Source organism: Orcinus orca, chromosome 2 (assembly GCF_937001465.1).
Source record: "Orcinus orca chromosome 2, mOrcOrc1.1, whole genome shotgun sequence".
NCBI lineage: Eukaryota > Metazoa > Chordata > Mammalia > Artiodactyla > Delphinidae > Orcinus > Orcinus orca.
The window spans coordinates 189290502-189312723 of record NC_064560.1 but is presented as its reverse complement, the minus strand read 5'-3'; the positions used below and the strand labels follow the sequence as shown (position 1 = coordinate 189312723).

The window sequence follows — 22222 nt, the reverse complement described above, 5'->3', positions numbered from 1 at the left end:
GTTGGTAGGCAGAGAGAACAGACAGAAGACGATGACAGTAGTTTACACCAGATCTTCAGTCATGAAGTCAGTTTTTTGGTCATGCATTGCATCAGTTGGAAAAAAAAAAGTGCAAGCTTGGTTCTCCAATATTTTCTATTTATTTTTAAATTATGTACTTGTACTACTGTACTAATATATTGTGTACCTTGTAAACCTACACAAAAACCAGAAATTAAAAGGGGATGAAAAAGGATGAAATAATCTTTTTAAATTATTATAAAGTATACTGATCAACATCATAAAATTCTTTGAAATTTTAAGATTTTTGGTGAGAAAATGTGATGTAAATATATTTTTTTAAATCTTGGAGTCAAAGTTTATAGAGATTTGAATATCTGGCTCTAATTCAATTTATTTTGGTATTTAACTTAAATTAGCTATTATATTAAAAATATATCTCACAAATTTTTGTATATCTAAATGGGATAAATGCATGTTGGCTTAATGAATAAATCATGATACTCATTTTTCAATCCTATCTATCAACTTTGTAAAGGTTTTTATTGAAAAATTTTAGTAAGCTTTCAACTTTCTGTATGTCAATCAACTTTTTTCCATTTTAAGCAAATAGTTCCAAACTTCATTGAAATTCATTTGAAATATTTAAATCAAGTAAAAAAAATTTCCATTTTCAAGTTTCTAAAGTATTGCAGATATGACAGTTATTATAGATATATTTATGAGATTTCCAGTAACAAAATCACATACTAATGTGAACATTTCCAGCTGCCTATATTCAAAATGCTCTCTCCACAGCATGCATTTTTAAAGGTATTTAATTTAATGTTCATTGTTCAAATGAACCTTCAGTTTGAATGGATAGACTGAGTCCTGATTTACTTTTTGAAACTATGTGTCAGCATATTCCTGACAGCCATTTGTCATTTCAAAAAGATAAATGGAAATCAAAAAAGCTGGAGTAGAAATTCTCATATCAGCAAAAATAGACTTTAAAATAAAGACTATTACAAGAGACAACGAAGGACAATACATAATGATCAAGAGACCAATCCAAGAAGAAGATATAACAATTGTAAATATTTATGCAGCCAGCATAGGAGCACCTCAATACATAAGGCAAATGCTAACAGGCATAAAAGGGGAAATTGACAGTAACACAATAATAGTAGGGGACTTTAACACCCCACTTTCACAAATGGGCAGATCAACCAAAATGAAAATAAATAAGGAAACACAAACTTTAAATGCTACATTAAACAAGATGGACTTAATTGATATTTATAGGACAATCCATCCAAAAACAACAGAATACACTTTCTTCTGAAGTGCTCATGGAACATTATCCAGGATAGAGCATATCTTGGGCCACAAATCAAGCCTTGGTAAATTTAAGAAAAATGAAATTGTATAAGTATCTTTCCCGACCACAATGCTATGAGACTAGATATCAATTACAGGAAAACATCTGTAAAAAATACAAACACATGGAGGCTTAACAATATGCTACTACATAATCAAGAGATCACTGAAGAAATCAAAGAAGAAATCAAAAAATACCTAGAAACAAATGACAATGAAAACATGACAGCCCAAAACCTATGGGATGCAGCAAAAGCAGTTCTAAGAGGGAAGTTTAGAGCAATACAATCCTACCTCAAGAAACAAGAAACATCTAAAATAAACAAACTAACCTTATACCTAAAGCAATTTGAGAAAGAAGAACAAAAAATCCCCGAAGTTAGTAGAAGGAAAGAAGTCATAAAGATCAGATAAGAAATAAATGAAAAAGAAATGAAGGAACCCATAGCAAAGATCAATAAACTAAAAGCTGGTTCTTTGAGAAGATAAACAAAATTGATAAACCATTAGCCAGACTCATCAAGAAAAAAAGGGAGAAGACTCAAATCAACAGAATTAGAAATGAAAAAGGAGAAGTAACAACTGACACTGCAGAAATACAAAGGATCATGAGAGATTACTACAAGCAACTATTTGCTAATAAAATGGACAACCTGGAGGAAATGGACAAATTCTCAGAAAAGCACAACCTTCTGAGAATGAACCAAGAAGAAATAGAAAATATGAACAGACCAATCACAATCACTGAAATTGAAACTGTGACTAAAAATCTTCCAACAAACAAAAACCCAGGACCAGATGGATTCACAGGTGAATTCTATCAAACATTTAGAGAAGAGCTAACACCTATCCTTCTCAAACTCTTCCAAAATATATCAGAGGGAGGAACACTCCCAAATTCATTCTACAAGGCCACCATCACCCTGATACCAAAACCAGACAGAGATGTTACAAAAAAAGAAAACTATAGGCCAATATCATAGATGAACATAGATGCAGAACTCCTCAACAAAATACTAGCAAACAGAATCCAGCAGCACATTAAAAGAATCGTACACCATGATCAAGTGGGGTTTATCCCAGGAATGCAAGGATTCTTCAATATATGCAAAGAAATCAATGTGATGCACCATATCAACAAATTGAAGGATCAATACTGTATGATCATCTCAATAGATGCAGAAAAAGCTTTTGACAAAATTCAACACCCATTTATGATAAAAAAAATCTCCAGAAAGTAGGAAGAGAGGGAACTTACCTCAATATAATAAAGGCCATAAATGACAAACATACAGCCAACATCGTTCTCAATGGTGAAAAACTGAAACCATTTCCTCTAAGATCAGGCACAAGACAAGGTTGCCCACTCTCACCACTATTATTCAACATAGTTTTGGAAGTTTTAGCCACAGCAATCAGAGAAGAAAAAGAAATAAAAGGCATCCAGATCAGTAAAGAAGAAGGAAAACTGTCTCTGTTTGCAGATGACATGATACTATACATAGAGAATCCTAAAGATGCCACTAGAAAACTACTAGAGCTAATCAATGAATTTGGTAAAGTAGCAGGATGCAAAATTAATGCACAGAAATCTCTTGCATTCCTATACACTTATAATGAAAAATCTGAAAGAGAAATTAAGGAAACACTCCCATTTACCATTGCAACAAAAAGAATAAAATACCTAGGAATAAACCTACCTAGGGAGACAAAAGACCTGTATACAGAAAACTATAAGACACTGATGAAAGAAATTAAAGATGATACAAACAGATGGAGAGATATACCATGTTCTTGGACTGGAAGAATCAACATTATGGAAATGACTCTACTACCCAAAGCAATCTACAGAATCAGTTGTATCCCTATCAAACTACCAATGGCATTTTTCACAGAACTAGAACAAAAAATTGCACAATTTGTATGGAAACACAAAAGACCCCAAATAGCCAAAGCAATCTTGAGAAAGAAAGATGGAGTTGGAGGATTCAGGCTCCCTGACTTCAGACTATACTACAAAGCTACAGTAATCAAGACAGTATGGTACTGGCACAAAAACAGACATATAGATCAATGGAACAGGATAGAAAGCCCAGAGATACACCCATGCACCTATGGTCACCTTATCTTTGATAAAGGTGGCAGGAATGTACAGTGGAGAAAGGACAGCCTCTTCAATAAGTGGTGCTGGTAAAACTGGACAGGTACATGTAAAAGTATGAGATTAGATCACTCCCTAACAGCATACACAAAAATAAGCTCAAAATGGATTAGAGACCTAAATGTAAGGCCAGAAACTATCAAACTCTTAGAGGAAAACATAGGCAGAACACTCTATGACATAAATCACAGCAAGATCCTTTCTGACCCACCTCCTAGAGTAATGGAAATAAAAACAAAAATAAACAAATGGGACCTAATGAAACTTCAAAGCTTTTGCACAGCAAAGGAAAACATAAACAAGACCAAAAGACAACCCTCAGAATGGGAGAAAATATTTGCAAATGAAGCAACTGACAAAGGATTAATCTCAAAAATTTACAAGAAGCTCATGCAGCTCAATAACAAAAAAACAAGCAACCCAATCCAAAAATGGGCAGAAGACCTAAACAGACATTTCTCCAAAGAAGATATACAGACTGCCAACAAACACATGAAAGAATGCTCAACATCATTAATCATTAGAGAAATGCAAATCAAAACTACAATGAGATATCATCTCACACCAGTCAGAATGGCCATCATCAAAAAATCTAGAAACAATAAATGCTGGAGAGGGTGTGGAGAAAAGGGAACACTCTTGCACTGCTGGTGGGAATGTGAATTGGTTCAGCCACTATGGAGAACAGTATGGAGGTTCCTTAAAAAACTACAAATAGAACTACCATATGACCCAGCAATCCCACTACTGGGCATATACCCTGAGAAAACCAAAATTCAAAAAGAGTCATGTACCACAATGTTCACTGCAGCTCTATTTACAATAGCCAGGACATGGAAGCAACCTAAGTGTCCATCAACAGATGAATGGATAAAGAGGATGTGGCACATATATACAATGGAATATTACTGTCAATGGAATATAGTCTGTCATACAGAGGAGTGAAGGAAGTCAGAAAGAGAAACAGATACCGTAGGCTAACACATATGTATGGAATCTAAAAAAAAGAAAAAGGTTCTGAAGAACCTAGGGGCAGGACAGGAATAAAGATGCAGACATAGAGAATGGACTTGAGGACATGGGGAGGGGGAAGGGTAAGCTGAGACGAAGTGAGAGAGTGACACTGACATATATACACTACCAAATGTAAAATAGGTAGCTAGTGGGAAGCAGCCACATAGCACAGGGAGATCAGTTTGTTGCTTTGTGACCAACTAGAGGGGTGGGATAGGGAGGGTGGGAGGGAGATGCAAGAGGGAGGGGATACGGGCATATATGTATAGGTATAGCTGATTTACTTTGTTATACAGCAACAACTAATGCAACAATGTAAGGCAATTATACTCCAATAAAGATGTTTAAAAAAAAAGGGTCAGAAAATTTAAAACACTTTTTAAAAAGTAATATAAAAATATCCCTAACTCATCTTTAGACAGTTTTTTAAGAAGTACTTTGCCATTGTATACCACCAAAACCCATGTTTGTTACAAAAGATGCTTGTAGTCACCCTTCATCTAGCCTTACGTCTGATGTCCTTCAGTACTTTTGCAGCATCTGGCTTCAACTTCATTGAGACATAGAAAACCAGAGCTGGACAATATTTAAAGCTGTAAAACTACAATTTTTTCAGGGACTGTTGCAATTGAGGAAAAAAGATCTCAGTATAGAACTAGTCTCAATTCCAAATACAACATAGGCAAGTGGGAATTTATAGCCAAGGAGCAGGTTCATTGTGGGGGAAATTGTGTCTTTGTATGGAAAATTACTAAGAGGAGACATCAAGAGTAGGGAGGATTCTTGCTCAGCTAACCAAACAGTATTCTTGCTGAGGGCAGGCCAGCATGACCATTTGGGTGGATGGTAGGGGATGAGGAATTTGAGTAGATATTGAGAGTGGTTAGATATCAAGGATGGGGCGGGCTTCCCTTGGTGGTGCAGTGAAGAATCCGTCTGCCAATGCAGCATACACGGGTTCGAGCCCTGGTCTGGGAAGATCCCACATGCTGCGGAGCAGCTAAGCCTGTGCGCCACAACTACTAAGCCTGTGCTCTAGAGCCTGTGAGCCACAACTACTGAAGCCTGCAACAAGAGAAGCCACCACAATAAGAAGCTTGCACACAGCAACGAGGAGTAGCCCCTGCTCACCGCAACTAGAGAAAGCCCGTGTGCAGCAACAAAAGACCCAATGCAGCCACAATAAATAAATAAATTAATTAAATAAATTTTAAAAAAAGGATGGGGGGCGTTTCTCTCTAAGATGACTTAGTAGGATTCTTGTGAAAATAGCTATACAGGTCTAGCAAGGGATAGGGCCTATCCTCTTCATCAAATCAAGTCCTGCCTTTTTCCAAGAAGGAGTCTGAATTTATGCCCCAGATTAGAGGAATACATATGACATTGATGAGTGGTCCCATCACAGCCTCTTTCCTCAAACTCAAGATAAGGAGAAGGGATAGAGGATTCTGGGAAGATGGCAGAGTGAGAAGCACAAGAAATCTGCCTCCCCAACTGGACAACAACTGCACTGGCCGAATCTGTCTGATACAACTTTTTTGGAACTCTGGAGTCTGCTGAAGGCTTAGAACTTCTAGGGGAAGGCTTGGACAGTAAGTTGCAGTTAATTTCAGTCATTGTCAACTCTTATCACAGTAGAAACTACCCATGCCCCACCCTCAACCTCATGGCATGCAGCTGTGCACGTGTTACTGGAGCAGTCACACACAACTTGCAGAAGCTAGGATGGGCAAAAAGGACCCTGTCTTCCAAATATTGAGAATCTGTACTCTGCTGCTTCTGATCACAGAGGTGCAAAGAGGCAGGCAGCCATTGTTGTTGTACCTCCCCTCATTGTTGCAAACTCTTCTCCCTCAGCTGAATAGATTTTCAAGGGACTTAAAGGACCAGTGCCCTTTTTACTCCCTTTTTCATTTTTTTCCTCTTTGGGAGCCAGACATTAAAGACTATCAAAAAAAACACAAACCAAAAAAACTGCATTTAAGGGGATAAATTACAAAGTGACAACACATGCCCAGGGAAAAAAGACACAGGCTCATAAAAGACCTAAGAAGACCTTAAATTTACACCTGAGGTTGATCCTTGATACAGAGACAGCCTACAACAATTTTTTAGAAATACGAAAGACAAAAACAGTAACAAAAAAAAGCAAATCCTGGGGAATGAGGAGAATCTAATTTCCAGAGTTACCACACTATTAGATTCAACTGTCCAGTTTTCAACAGAAAATTATAAGACATACAAAGAAACAGGAGAGTATGGCCCATTAAAGGAAAAAAATAAGTCACCATAAATTATCCTGAAAAAAGATTGGATGGCAGATCTACTAGACAAAGACTTTAAAACAACCATGTTAAAGTTGCTTCCAAAACCAAAGAAGATGTGGAGAAGGTCAAGAAAACAATGTATGAGCAAAATGGAAGTATTAATAGAGGAATAGAAAACCTGAAACGAAACCAAGAAGAAATGCAGGGGCTGAAAAGTACAATAACTGAAATGAAAAACTCACTAGAGGGATTCAAAGGCAGATTTAAGCAGGCAGAAGAAAAAAACAGCAACTTGAATGTAAGACAGTTGTAATTATCAAGTCTCAGGAACAGAAAGAAAAAAGGTTGAAGAAAAGTGTAGAGTGTAAGAGACCTCTGGGAAACCATCAAGTGGACCAACACACATTGTGGAGTAACAGCAGAAGAGAGAGAGAAAGGAGCAGAGAGACTATTTGAAGAAATAATGGCTAAAAACTTCCTAAATTTGATGAAAGGCATAAATATGTATAATATATATATATATATATATTCAGGAAGTTAAGCAAACTCCAAGTCAGATGAACTGACAGAGACCTACACCAAGACACACTATAATCAAACTTTCAAAAGCCAAAGAAAAAGAGAGAATCTTGAAAGCAGCAAGAGAGAAATGAATAACCACACACAAAGAATCCTCAATTAGATAATAAGCAGATTTCTTATCAGAAACTTTGGAGTCCAGAAGGCAGTGGACTGATATATTCAAATTGCTAAAAGAAAAACCAGTCAGCCAAGAATCCTATATCTGGAAAAACTGTCCTCAAGAGTGAGGAAGAAATTAAGGCATTCCCAGGTAAACAAAAGCTGAGGGAGCTTGTTACCACTAGATTTGCCATGTAAAAAATGCTCAAGGGAGTCCTGCAAGGTGAAATGAAAGGACACTAGACAGTCACTTGAAGCAGTAGGGAGAAATAAAGGTAAATATGTGGGTAATTATATTGTAACAATGGATTGTAACTCCACTTTTTATTTTCTACATGATTTAAGAGACTAATACATTCTAAAGAAAAAAATTGTTAGTACAAAAGTTACTATCATTGTAATTTTGGTTTGTAACTCCAAATCTTGTTTTCTACATAACTTAAGAGACTAATGCATTCAAAAGAATTATTAGTTCTTGTTTTGGGGGCACACAATATTTAAAGGTATAATTTTATGATATCAACAACTGAAAGGAGTGGGGATGGAGCTTTAAAGGAGCAGAGTTTTTCTATGTTATTGGAGTTAAGCTGCTATAAATTCAAATTAGGGTAGTATACCATTAGGATGTTAAATGTAATCCCCATGGTAATCACAAAGGAAATAGCTATAAAATATACATGAAAGGAATTTACATGTTTCACTACAAAAAGAAAATCAACTAAATACAAAAGAAGGCAGTAATGCAGGAATGAAGGACAAAAAAGTTATAAGGTATATAGAAAACTAATAGCAAAATGATAGAAGTAAGTCTCTCCTTATCAGTAATCACTTTAACTACAAATGGATTAAATTTCCCAATCAAAACTGGGAGATTGGCAGAATGGGTAAAAACACATGATCAAAAACAAAAACAAATAATCACACATGATCCAACTCTATGCTGTCTATGAGAGACTCTTTTATTTTATTTTATTTTATTTTTTTGGCCATGCCACAGCATGCTGGATCTTAGTTCCCTGACCAGGGAGCAAACCCATGCCCCCTGCAGTGGAAGCGCAGATTCCTAACCACTGCACTGCCAGGGAATTCCCAGAGAGACTCACTTTAGAACAAGATAAGAAGGAGGGATCTTCCTCCCAACACTCCCACCCTTTGGGGAGAGGAGTCATATCAGTAGCTCTCTATCAAAACATAAATTCACTCCAATCTCCAACTTCTGTCCCTTTTATATGTTCACCAAGGTTGAGGAGTTTAAGAGTGAAGAACTGGTTTTTGGCCACCTCTGAAAATCTGTATCATAGCCTAGCATGTGTTATATTTTATTTTAGTGCTCAGTCAAACCTTTCTTTTTAGTGTCCTGATATTGTATCTTTAAAATGAAAAAATAAAGTGGAAAATTTAAACTTTATCTAGAGTGATGTGAATTTAAAATATACAATTATAATTCTTATACTTTAAAAATATTTTCTGTTTAAAAAATATGGTTCTTTTAATGGGAATTCTTCATTAGTGACCTAAAAATATATATATATATGTTTGTGTTATTTAGGTGATACGGAGAAACGCTTTGCTTGTGCTAGCGAAGGATTCCCCCAAAAGAATGAAATAATCAAGTTGTATCTTTCCTCTGGTGACTTGGTAAGGTCCACTAATAGCATGTGCTACACGCCCTCATATTCCTTTTAAGTGCATAGGTGAAACCATTAGCACTGTATGCTCTTCAAATACCTTCTACTATTTTCAGACTTGGGGAGGTGAAATTTGATATAAATAATCCTTTCTATCCTTTCTATTTCATTCCACTTGGATCAAGTAAAATATTTCATTTAGCCATTGAACACCCTGGGTGGTTTGCTTTTTTTTTTTTTTAAGATGGCTCCATCCCTTTTTTAAAAAGACTGGCTGTAATGCTCTTCATTTTTTATGGTTCTGATCTGTCCATCTGAAGTTTGACAGATGTAGCCTGTTAGTGAAAGAACGTTACCTCACATGACCTTGGGAAAGAATCTTTCCCTTTTATAACAAGTACCACATTGTAGGTGTCATTTTGGGTAGGGGATTATTTGACTCCTTTGATTCAAATAATGGCAAAATTTTTAAAAACACAACAAAATAAGATGTACTGTTAAGATAGTCATGCAGCAAATGCTAACAAAAACATAAATTAATAAAAATTGCACAGATTGTCTAAAAGTCTATGATAAATATAACAAAACGAAGAAAAACACCCCATGAGGACAAATACATTTATCCTAAAGTCTGTTTTGACTTGGTTCCCGGTTCCTTCTTAATATGCCAAACGTATATTTAGTTTTTTATTTACAACTATTGTGAAGTGCAAGCCCTTTGAGTCACACGTGTCTTTCCTATTTGTGATTAAATATTATGGAAAAGGAACGGGCTCTATAGGAAGAGAGACCTACAGAGCTGGGGTCAAATTTTGGTTCTGCCATATATGGTATGTGTGCCCTAGGGCAGGTTACCTAACCTCTCTGATCCTCAGTTTTGTCCTTTTGAAAGGGAAGTATAATCTACTTTTTGGATAGTTGTGATGTGGTAGTTCTAGAAGAAGTACTAGTAGAAATAATAGCTAGCATTTATAAAGTGTTTGTCAGGCATTTTTCAAAATGTTTTATGTTCATTATGACATTTAATCTTCTGTAAGATAAGTACTGTAGGGGAGTACTGAACCTCCCCTCTTAGGTTCAGTGGCTGGAGCCTGTAAAACAAACTGACAAAAGACAGATTAAGCAGGAGATAAAAATGAAGTTTGGGAATTCCCTGGCAGTCCAGTGGTTAGGACTCAGTGCTTTCACTGCTGTGACCCAGGTTGAGTCCCTGGTTTGAGAACTAAGATCCTGCAAGCCTCACGGCACAGCCAAAAAATCCCTAAAAAACAAAAACAAACAACAAACAAAACAAAAAAAGCAGAGTTTATTTACACATGCAATGCACATACCCATGGGAGAACTCAACGATGAGTAACTCAAAGGGATCCTTAGAATTGGGAGCTTATATAATATCTTAACAAAGTGCAATAAATTGTGGAGAAGTTGAAGACAAAGGAAAAGGGTTTGAGTTTATCTCCCTGCCAAGCCCCATTAGAAAATAAGTTCCATTAGGTCAGGGGTTTTTGCCTGTTTGGTTTAATTCTGTTTCACCAGCACCTATAACACTGCCTGATTCATGCTAAGGGGTCAGTAAATATCTTTGGAATGAACATGTTTCCCCATTTTATAGATAGGGAAACTGAAATTCAGATAGGTAACTTGCCCAGAGGGATCTTAACTACTAGGAGAACTAAGTTAGATGAAGCTCTTCTTATCCATATTGGTTTTCAGGGAAATCCACCATTTGTGATTGCTACCTTTTCATATACCTTCTCAAAACTGGGAAATATTCAATAAAAATGCAGTAAAATGAGTTTTGCTTTATATATTTGCTTTTTTATTTAGACACAAAATAATGATTTTAATAAAATAGGAATTTCTACATGTGATAGCATGTGACTTTGAGTCTATGTTTGTTAAACATAATAACTCTATGACCATTTCTATGACAGAAAAGATTATTATAGGATGAATTGAAACCTATGATGACACTGGCATAATAGGCTGATGGGTTCTGAAAGTGTACTTTTCAAAATAGAGTTTTTTCCAAGTTAAAGACTAGAATTACTAGAGATAGCAATCTTCAGCAGCATCTACTTTTCATAGATTTCTCCTCACTTTCAAATTAATGTAAAATATGCTCTTCTCCATCAAATTGTCACTACTTGTTTTTTTTCTCTTTCCTGAAGAAAATCCAGTGTTTTTTCCAATCTGAAATTGAGCTTACTTCAAAGGAATTTCTAAGCGTGTTCACATCAGGAGGACTTGCTCCAAGCTTGGGAATCATAAATAGTACATATACGGGCATCTTTCACTTTAATTTAACTTTGGTAATTACATTTTATTTTATTTTGTGGTATGTTATTAACAAGAAGAATACTCTTCCTTTTAGTATGTGTTTTTAAAAACAGCTAGTCCAGTAATATTACATCTGTATGTGGTTTAAACCCAATAATACATTGTTATACTTTTTACTTTAAAGTCATTTTTTAAAGAAATTAAGAGAAGAAAAGAAAAAGATTCATGTGGGGTTTTTTTTTTTTTTACTTTTTATTGCCATCCAGTGTCTTCAGCATAAAGAACTTGTAGCATTTCTTACAGTGCAGGTCTGCTGGCAATTAATTCTCTGGAAGTTGTTTCCCCTTTATTTCACCTTTTTGTGTGTGGGGTGAACAACTTCATTAAGATATAATTTATATACCATACAATTTGCCTATTTAAAGTGTACAATTAAATGGTTTTTAGTATATTCATAGAGTGCAACCATCACTACTATCTAATTTTAGAACACTTTCATCACTTCCAAAAGACAGCCCATACCCATTGACAATCACTCCGCATTCTACCTTCTACTCCCCAGTCTTAAGCAACCACTAATCTACTTTCTGTCTCTGTAGATTTGCTTATTCTGAACATTTCATGTAAATGAAGTCATATAATATGCCGTCTTCTGTGACTGGCTTCTTTCGGTTAGAATAACGTTTTCAAGGTTCATCCATGTGATAGCATGTATCAGTACTTCACTTCTTTTTATTGCCAAATAATATCCCACTGTTTTGGTACCATATTTTGTTTATCCATTCATCAGTTGATGAACATTTGGGTTTTCTCCACTTTTTGGCTATTATGAATAATGCTGCTATGAACTTCTGTGTACAGTTTTTGTGTGGAAATTTTGGTTTTTTATTTCTCTTCTGTATATAAGTAGAAAATGGAATTGCTAGGTTATAGGGTAACTCTATATTTAACTTTCTGAGGAACTGCCAGACTGTTTTCCACAGTGGTTGGACTCTTTTACATACCCATCATCAGTATATTTGGGTTCAAATTTCCACATTCTCACCAACACTTGTTATTTTCTGTTTTTTGTTTTGTTTTGTTTTGTTATAGCCATCCCACTGGGTGTGAAGTGCTATCTCATTATATTTTGATTTGCATTTCCCTGATGATTAATGATGTTGAGCATCTTTTCATTGCTCAACAGTGTTTATTGGCCATTTGAATATCTTCTTTGTGAAGATATCTATATAGATTATTAATTGGGTTGTCTTTTTATTGTTGAGTTGTAAAAGTTCTTTATACATTCTCAATTCAAGTCCCTTATCAGACAAATGACTTGCAAATATTTTCTTCCATTCTGTGGGTGGATTTTTTATTTTCATGATACTATCTTTTGATGCACAAAAATGTTTTTGATGAAGTCTTAGGTATCTATTTTTTCTTTTGTTGCTTATTCTTTTAGTGTCATAAATAGGAATCCATTGCCTAATCCAGAGTAATGGAGATTTACCCCTATGTTTTCTTCTGAGAGGTTCATAGTCTTACCTTTTACATTTAGGTCTTTGATATATTTTGAGTTGAATTTTGTGTGTGGTGTGGGATAGGGGGGTCCACATTCATTATTTTGTATGTGGATATCCAGCTATCCTAGCACCATCTGTTGAAAATACTATTACTGTTTCCCTACTGAATTGTTTTGGCACTTTTGCTGAAAATCAATCAACTCTAAATGTGAGGGTTTATTTCTGGATTATCAAATCTATTGCTTTGATCTATACATCTACCCTTATTCCAGTACCAACTCTAAATGTGAGGGTTTATTTCTGGATTATCAAATCTATTGCTTTGATCTATACATCTACCCTTATTCCAGTACCAGTACCATGTTGTTTTGTTACTGCTGCTTTGTAGTAAGTTTTGAAATTGAGAAGGAAGAGTCCTCCATCTTTGTTCTTCTTTTTCAAGATTGTTTTTGCTAGCCTCCATATAAATTTCACTAGTTTCCATATGAATTTTAGGATAAACTTGTCAGTTTTTACAAAGAACCCAGCTGCAATTCTAATAGGGATTGTGTTGAGTCTGTAGATCAGTTTTGGGAGTATCACCTTTTTAGTAATCTTCCAATCCATGAATATGGGTTGTCTTTCCATTTATTTACATTTTCTTGAATTTCTTTCAACAGTTTTTCGTAGTTTTCAGAGTATAAGTTTTGCACTTCCTTTTTTTTTTTTTTTTTTTTTTTTTTGTAGTACTTGGGCCTCTCACTGTTGTGTCCTCTCCTGTTACGGAGCACAGGCTCCGGGCGCACAGGCTCAGCAGCCATGGCTCATGGGCCTAGCCGCTCCACGGCATGTGGGATCTTCCCAGACTGGGGCACGAACCCGTGTCCCCTGCATTGGCAGGCGGACTCTCAACCACTGCACCACCAGGGAAGCCCTGCACTTCTTTTGTTAAATTTATGTCTAATATTTTATTCTTTGTGATGCTGTTGTAAGGAGAATTGCTTTCTTATTCTCATTTCCAGAGTGTTCTTTGCAAGTGTATAAAAAATACACTTAATTTTTGTATATTTATCTTATATCCTGAACTTGCTGAACTCATTTATAAATTCTAGTAGTTTTTAGTGGTCACCTTAGTTTTTGAATGATTATTTTGTCAGATATAGAATTGCTGGGTGACTTCATTTGCTTTCAGCATTTTGAATATGTCATTCTGCATTTTGAATATGTCACCTGATACCATTGTTTCTGAATGAGAAGTCAGCTATTAATTTTATTATTGTCCCCTGTATGTAATGTGTTATTTTTCTCTGGGTGCTTTTAAGATGTTCTCTTTGTATTTACCCTGAGAGGTTCTCTGGGCTACTTGGATTGAATTTGGAAAGTCTTCAACCACTATTTCTCCAAAGAAATGTTCTACCCCTTTCTCTGTCTCTTTGCCTGACTGGGACTCCAATTAGGCACATTTTGGAACACGTTTTATTGACCCACAGATCTCTACGGCTCCATTTATTTTTCTTTAATCATTTTCCACCTTTTTCAAATTGAATAATTTCAATTGTTATATATCTAAGTTCACTTATTCTTTCTTTCTTTTTTTAAATAAATTCATTTATTTTATTTTTTTATATTTGCATTGGGTCTTTGTTGCTGTGCACGGGCTTTCTCTGGTTGCGGCAAGCAGGGGCTACTCTTCGTCACGGTGCATGGGCTTCTCACTGTGGTGGCTTCTCTTGTTGCGGAGCATGGGCTCTAGGCACGCAGGCTTCAGTAATTGTGGCATCCAGGCTCAGTAGTTGTGGCGCACAGACTTAGTTGCTCCATGGCATGTGGGATCTTCCTGGACCAGGGCTTGAACCTGTGTCCCCTGCATTGGCAGGCGGATTCTTAACCACTGTGCCACTAGGGAAGCCCTAAGTTCACTTATTCTTTCTTTTGCCATCTCCAATCTATTGAACTCATCTAGTAAATATTTTATTTCAGTTATACTTTTCAGCCTCACTATTTCCATTTCGTTTTATTGTTGTATTTTTCATTTCGGTGCTGGATTTCCTATCCATTCCCTCATTAACACATTTTCCTTAAATCCGTTTGCATATTCGTAATAGCTGCTTTGAAGTCTTCATCAGTATCTGAACTCATTCTGAGTCAGTTTATGGTTTATCTTCTTTTCCCTGAATATCAGTTACATGTTCTTGTTTCTTTCCATGTCTTGTCATTTTTGGAAGAAAAGTGGACATTGAAGATAATAAGCTGTAACAACCCTGGATTCTGCTATTTTCTTATAAGAATTTGCTGATGTTTTTGTTGGTGGTGGTCTAAAAGGCTATTAATTGCCCTGGCACAAATTGCAAAATGTCTTACCTATGGTTTCAGCAGCTGCTATCTCTGCTCAGTTCTACTAACTTCCACTGCTGAGTTTTTTTTTTCACATGGCCTTCTGAGGATCTCCCCTGCACTTGTGTTGCCCAAGGATATGGAAAGAGTTTATATTTAACTCTTAGATCATTATTTTTAAAGTTCCCTTGTGCCTGGGATTTTCCTCTTACATTCCTAAATTTTCTGTCAGCAGCAGGTTCTGTCCTCTGACACATCAAGCCAGTAATGCTTGAGCTTTGTGCTGTCTGAGCTTGGCTGTATGATATTCCATTTTGTGGCTATATTCTTACACATACCTGATGAATACTTTAGTTATTTCCAGTCTTGTACTATCACAAACAATGATGAAAAATATCCTTGAACACATTTCATTTCACACATATGTGAGTATAATGCAGGATAAATTCCCAAGAGTGAAATTGCTGGGTAAAGGACATATACATTGGATGTTTTTGTTTAATTCTCGTTTTTAAAATATAGGGTAGAATATGCCAAAATAAGTGTTGCTATTAACATTGTAAAACACTGTTTTCTGTTGTCTTCTTTGTTCAAGTTCAGTGATCGAGTTTATTGGTTGATTGATATTCCCAGAGAAAACATTACAAAAAATACAGGTAAGAATGATCTGAATTCACTATTTTACACATGGGTCTGGATTGACAAATTTACCAAATAAAAAACATTTATTATGTTAAAAAATTATGTTATTTCATGTTAATGTCTCCTGTGGTATTTGCGACATACATACTTACTAAAAACTAGTGATTCATCTGAAATTCAAATTTAACTGGACTTCCTGTATTTTACCTGGCAGTTTTATTATAGATAGATGGCTCTGACATACATAGCATTTATATTATTCTTTAGTTAAAGTAAACTCATTTTCTAGAACTTGAAATTCATAGTATTGAGAAAGTCAGGTACCAATTAATTTTAATGAAATGGAATCATTAATTTTAAAATGTAATATGTAGTGTATTAGTTTACTATTGGGTCTACTATTAAATGCTATGTGTCAGCCTAGTTTATATACTACTGTAAATACCAAGAAGGAAAGAGCAGGAAAGTCAAATTCCAGAAGGTGTGAGTATTGAGCTAGTGAACTGAGCTAGTAGATCTTCAGGCATGAGATACAGACCCATAGTTTAAAAATGATAAAGGGTATATTATTCTAATATGGTAGGTGCAAGAAATAGAAACCATCCTGACCTCGCTAAAGGAAAAAGACTAAATTTCTTTTTGTTGTGGAACCCAAAGACAAAAGTGAAGCCAGATTATAAGAAGGAATTAGAAGTAAGAAATGGAGAACCATCAAGAACCCAGGGAATAATTTTACCCTGTTTCTCTTATCTGTATTTTCTGTGCATCTATAATTATTTTTCCTTTTATGCAGACTAGTTTCCTAAAGCTGCCTCACTGCTGTCAAAGTTTTATATATATTTCCTAGGGGCCAGCCCAATTCCAAATCCCTAGGAGAGTATCTTCAATTGGCCTAGAATTGATCCTGCACCCACTTGTGTGCCAGTCAAATGTAGCAGGTGATGATGAATTGGGACAGTGAGATGGTGGGATCATACAGGCAAACCCCTGTAAGTATGGGAATGTTAAAGGACGAACCAAATTGTGGGTCCTACAGAGTAAACGGCAGGGGGAAAGTGAGAATAAGGCAGAAAGGATAGAAAAGACTCTATATAAGGAAGCATCAAAGATAAAAACTGCAAAAGAAGCCCCAGTATTTATAACAGCTAACATGGATTATATCACTATTTTTATCCTTTATTTATCTCAATTTTTTCAAATTAATCTATCGGAACTTTTTGTGATTTTTTTTCAAGGAATTCATCCTGAAGATTGTACTCCTTTAAAAAAAAAAAAGGGAGTACAGTCTAAAGATGGATTGTTCTAGCTGCTTGCCTAATATTGACATTAGTTTGACAATCGAAGAAGTGAAGATCACTTGTTATTTTCACTTCTTCTATTTATAAAATTTAATTTCAGAAATGCATTGATTCAAAGATCACCCAGGCAAGAACAAAGGTGATCTGAAAACTTAAGTATTTTATGGAAAGAGACCAAATTATCTCTGCCTATCTTGACACAACTTCTGGATTGAGTAAAAAGAAATATATTTGAGCTTATAATGTAATAGAAGAGAATGGTCTAATGTTAGTAATATGCTAGAAATCATGAAAGAAAATCTTAAGGGGGAAGGAGACCATATTTGCTCATTCACTTTTTACTCCTTAATCGTATCTTATTTGCTGCCATGCCATGAATTTGAGTATTATGTATCTGTAAAATCTTGGGAAGGGTAGTTTACGTAACATCAACAGCAAAGGTAGCAAAATAATCATCGTAATAGTAGTAGAACTTGCCGGTAGCATTTACTGAATTCTTATATTTTTAGCATGACTCTAAACACTTTACCTAACTAAATTCATTTATTACTCCATGTGTGTTAGTTACTATTGTTAGCTCCATTTTCGAATGTTTTAACTGAGGCCTATGGAGCCATATGGAGATTTGGTGATAGCTAGAAAGTGGTGAAGGCAGTTTGAAGTTTGAACTACCTAGAACTGTTGAAGGTAAAAAGAGTCCCTCCTTAATTTATACTTCACAATTTGTTCTTTTTTCATTTTAAAATAAGGTATAATTTACATTCAGTAAAATATACCCTTTTTAGTGCCTAGCTCTATAAGTTTTCACAGATGTATACAATTGTGTACTCATGAATCGAGATTTAGAACAATTCCATCATCCAATAAAATTAACCCCACCAGTAGTGAACTCTCTGTCTCGTGAACCCCAGGAACCACGGATCTGTTTTCTGTTCCTATTATTTTGTTTATTCCAGAGTCATATAAATGGAATCATCAAATATGTAGTCTTTTGAGTCTGGCTACTTTCACTTAGCATAATTCATTTGAGATTCACTATGTTGTAGTTTTTTCTGTTTTCTTACTGGGTAGTATTCCACTGTATGGATGTACTATAGTTTATGTTGTTGCAGGGCATTTGGATTTTTTCAGTTTTTGGCAATTATGAATAAAGCTGCTATAGGCATTCTCATACAGATTCTTGTGATGAACACAAATTTTTGTTGCATTTGGCTAATACCAGATAGCAGGATTACTGTTTCATATGGTAAGTGTAAGTTTAACTGTATAAGAAATTATCAAACTATTTTCCAAAGTAGCAGTATCATTTTGCTTTCTCACCACCAGGTTATCTGGATCCATGCCAGCACTTAGTATATACAAGTGTGTGTGTATGTTTGTATACATGTATACATATACATTTATACATATATGTATATTTATACAATATGTATATATGTATACTTATATATAAATATATTTTAATATGTATAAATATGTATGTTTTCATTTAGCCATTCTAATAGGTGTAGAGTGCTATTTAATTATGGTTTTAATTTGCATTTCCCTAATAACTAATGACAACGAACAACCTTTTTTGTGCTTATTTGCCATTTGGCGAATTATCTATTCAAACCTTTTGCAAGTTCATTGTATGTTCTGGATACAACTCCTTTATCAGATATATGATTTATAAATATTTTCTCCTAGTCTATGGCTTGTATTTTTAATCTCTTAAGAATGTCCTTTGTAGATTAGAGTTTTTAATTTTGATGAAGTCTAATTTATCAGTTTTTTATTTTATCGATTGTACTTTTGGCATCGTACCTAAAAAATCTTTGCCTAACCAACAAAAAAGTTCTCCTATATTTAATTCTAGAAGTTTATGGTTCTAGGTTTTGTATTTAGGCCTATGACGGAATTTAAGTTAGTTTTTGTACATTATATGGACTGAGGGTAATTTGGGGGAAATATGGTTATCCAATTATTCCACCATCTTTGTTGTAAAAGCTATTTTGTGTCCACTGAGTTGCTATTTCTGGGCTCTCTATCCTTTACCAATGCCACACTTGATTACTTTAGCTTTATAAATAATAAGCTTATAATGAGTAATACTAACCCTTCAACTTTGATCTTTTTCTTTTGTTCTTTTAGTTCTTTTGTCTCTCCATGTAAATTTTACAATCAATTTGCTTAGTTCTACAAAAAATTCTGCTGTGATTTTTTAAATCTCAATCAGAATTGCATTGAATCTATAGATTAGTTTAGGGGGAACTGACGTCTTAACAATATTGAGTCTTCCAATCCATGGACACGGTATATCTCTCCATTTATTTACATCTCCTCTGATTTATTTCATCAGGGTTTTGTCGTTTTCAGCATAGAGATCTTGCATATACTTTAAGAAATTTATATCTAAGTATTTCATGGGTTTGATGTTACTTTAAATGGTTTTTTTTGTTTTTTTTTTTCGGTACGTGGGCCTCTCATTGTTGTGGCCTCTCCCGTTGCGGAGCACAGGCTCCAGATGCACAGGCTCAGCGGCCATGGCTCACAGGCCTAGCCGCTCCGCGGCATGTGGGATCTTCCCAGACCAGGGCACGAAGCCGTGTCCCCTGCGTCGGCAGGCGGACTCTCAACCACTGTGCCACCAGGGAAGCCCTAAATGGTTATTTTTAATATTTTCATTTCTAATTGTTCATTAATAATATGTAAATATGTAATTGATTTTTGTAGATTGACCTTATATCTTGCAACTTTGTTAAATTCACTTATTAGTTCTAGTAGTCTTTTGTATATTCTTTGGGATTTTCTACATGGATAAACATCCATCTAGAAATAGAGATAATTTTATATATTTCTTCCATTCTAATATGATTCATTTTATTTATTTATATATGTATTTACTTACGTACTTACTTGTTTATCTTTGCCTTATTGTGCTGGTGGGATCTCCAGTACAATGTTGAATAGGAATGGTGAGAGAGGACATCTCTGCCTTGTTTCCAACTTTAGGGAGAGAATATTCAGCCTTTCCTCATTAAGTATGATGTTATCTGTAAGTATTTTGCAGATGCCTCTTATCAGGTTAAGGAAGTTCCCTTCTATTCCTAGTTTGCTGAGTTCAAGAATTGGTGTTGAATTCTGTTAAATGCTCTTTCTGCATCTATTGAGATGATTATGAGGATATTCTCCTTTCATCCCATGATATGAAGAATTCCATTGATTCATTTTTGAATTCTCAACCAGCCTTGCAATCCTAGGATAAACAACTCTTAGTTACAATGCATTATCCTTTTTGTGTATTGCTGGACTCATTTGGCTAGTGGGTTCTTGGGGTTATCAGTCTGGAGTTTTATTTTCTTGTAATACCTTTATCTCGTTTCGGTATCAGGTAATGCTGTCTTTATCAAATGAGTTGCTTAGCTGCTGCTGCTGATGAACGCTGGGGGCGGTGCTCAGCTTTAAGCTGAAAACCAAGGGCACACAGGGCTTTGGGCAGGAGTTGAGGGAGCCCAGCACAGGTGATACCAGACTTGAGTTCATACTGAGCTTAAGAAACTTTAGAATCTTCATTGCCCTGGGGAACCTTCCATGAGTCCCACAGGATCCTGCTGTTGGCTCTTGAGCCCCAGATATGGAACCCGGAAGACACGCGCTTCAGACACCAAGTCTCCATTCCTCTGTTCCCTACGAGTTCAAGAATGTTTTTGATGGGAAAGCCAAGCCAGTGACCTTTTCAGAAAACCCAGGCTCGTGGTGGGTGGGAAAACGTTGATGCACATGGTTTTCCAGCCACATCACTGTTTTCATTTCAAAGGTATTTCCACTTTGATTTCTGAACTGAAATGCTGTCTATAAGGAGTATCAGGAGGGCTCGTGTAAGGGGCTGATAGCACTGCATTCTCCATAGACAAAAGGAGTTATCTAGATCGTTTTAATCGTATTGGAATCCGTCTTCCAACAAGCTTTTACTAGAAAGTTGTTTCTATTTCTTGATTTTCTTTTAAATAATCATCTTTTGGTCTGAATTACACAGATTTTTAAAAATCGTTTTTATCCAGGAATCTGAGCAGAAAATTTAGTTTCTGAGTTTCATGGTAGCCTCTTTATTGGACAGTGTTTATGAGTAAGGAACAAGTTCATTGTTTCTGGGTCTGACAGCAGTGCTGGGACCAGCAAGGATCCCTTTGTCTACATTCCTTCCTGGTGGGATCTGGCTCTGCTTGCCAGGTGGGGTCGTCTCCAGGACTTTAAGAGTGAAGTATTGCTGATTCCCACGGAAAACAGTTGGCAGATGCAGACAGGGGTGTTTTGAGAAATTTTGCCTTGCCTTGAAGCCCTCTGTTAAATAAAGGAAATTTGGGGGCTATTAGCTATACAATTGCTAGAATGAAAGTGACTTATGTGGTGATATTGGGACTGAGTTCTAAAAGCTGGGGTTTCTGGATCTGCTTTTTAAGTGGGTGAATTCAAGATGGGAAAACAATGAGCCTCATTCTAGGAAATAACGGCGTTTTGCACAGAAGCTTCTTTCAAAGGGAGTCCTGGTTTAATTGCCAAAATGAAACGAAGGTGGGCGCTGTCCATAATCTCAAAGGTGTTTGATTTGCTTGTGGTTTTTGAAATCCTGACTGGTAGGTAAACCTGGTCAGAGGACAAAGTAAGTATGTAGGCTTTTAGATCTAAATTGCATTGAAATAAAGCTCATTTCTAAAAAAGGGAAATACATAAATAAATATGAGTTGAGAAGAGTTCCCTCCTATATTATGGAAGAATTTTCGCAGAATTGGTATTTTTTTCACTAAATGTTTGGTGGGATTCACCAGTGGAGTTTTCTGGGCATGGAGTTTTCTCTGTGGGAAGGATTTTAACTACAAATTCAATTTCCTTAATAGATACGGGAATATTCAAGTTTTCTGTTTTTTCTGAAGTGATTTTCGGCAGTTTGTATTTTTCAAGGAACTTCTCCATTTCATCTAAATTGTTGAATTTGTAACTTAGGTGTTTTTGTGATATTCTTTTATTAACCTTAAAGGGTCTATAGTGATGTGCCCTATTTCATCTTATTGATGTTTGCATCTTTATTTCC

General features: G+C 35.6%; 1 protein-coding gene across 1 annotated transcript in view; it reads left to right on the top strand.

The window, feature by feature from the left end:
* Positions 1 to 22222, top strand: part of CATSPERB (cation channel sperm associated auxiliary subunit beta) — a 131212-nt gene that overhangs the window by 3358 nt on the left and 105632 nt on the right. Inside the window, 3 exon segments of the mRNA XM_049706594.1 lie at positions 9035 to 9123; positions 11285 to 11425; positions 15807 to 15867. Coding sequence (XP_049562551.1) covers positions 9035 to 9123; positions 11285 to 11425; positions 15807 to 15867 — 291 coding nt within the window.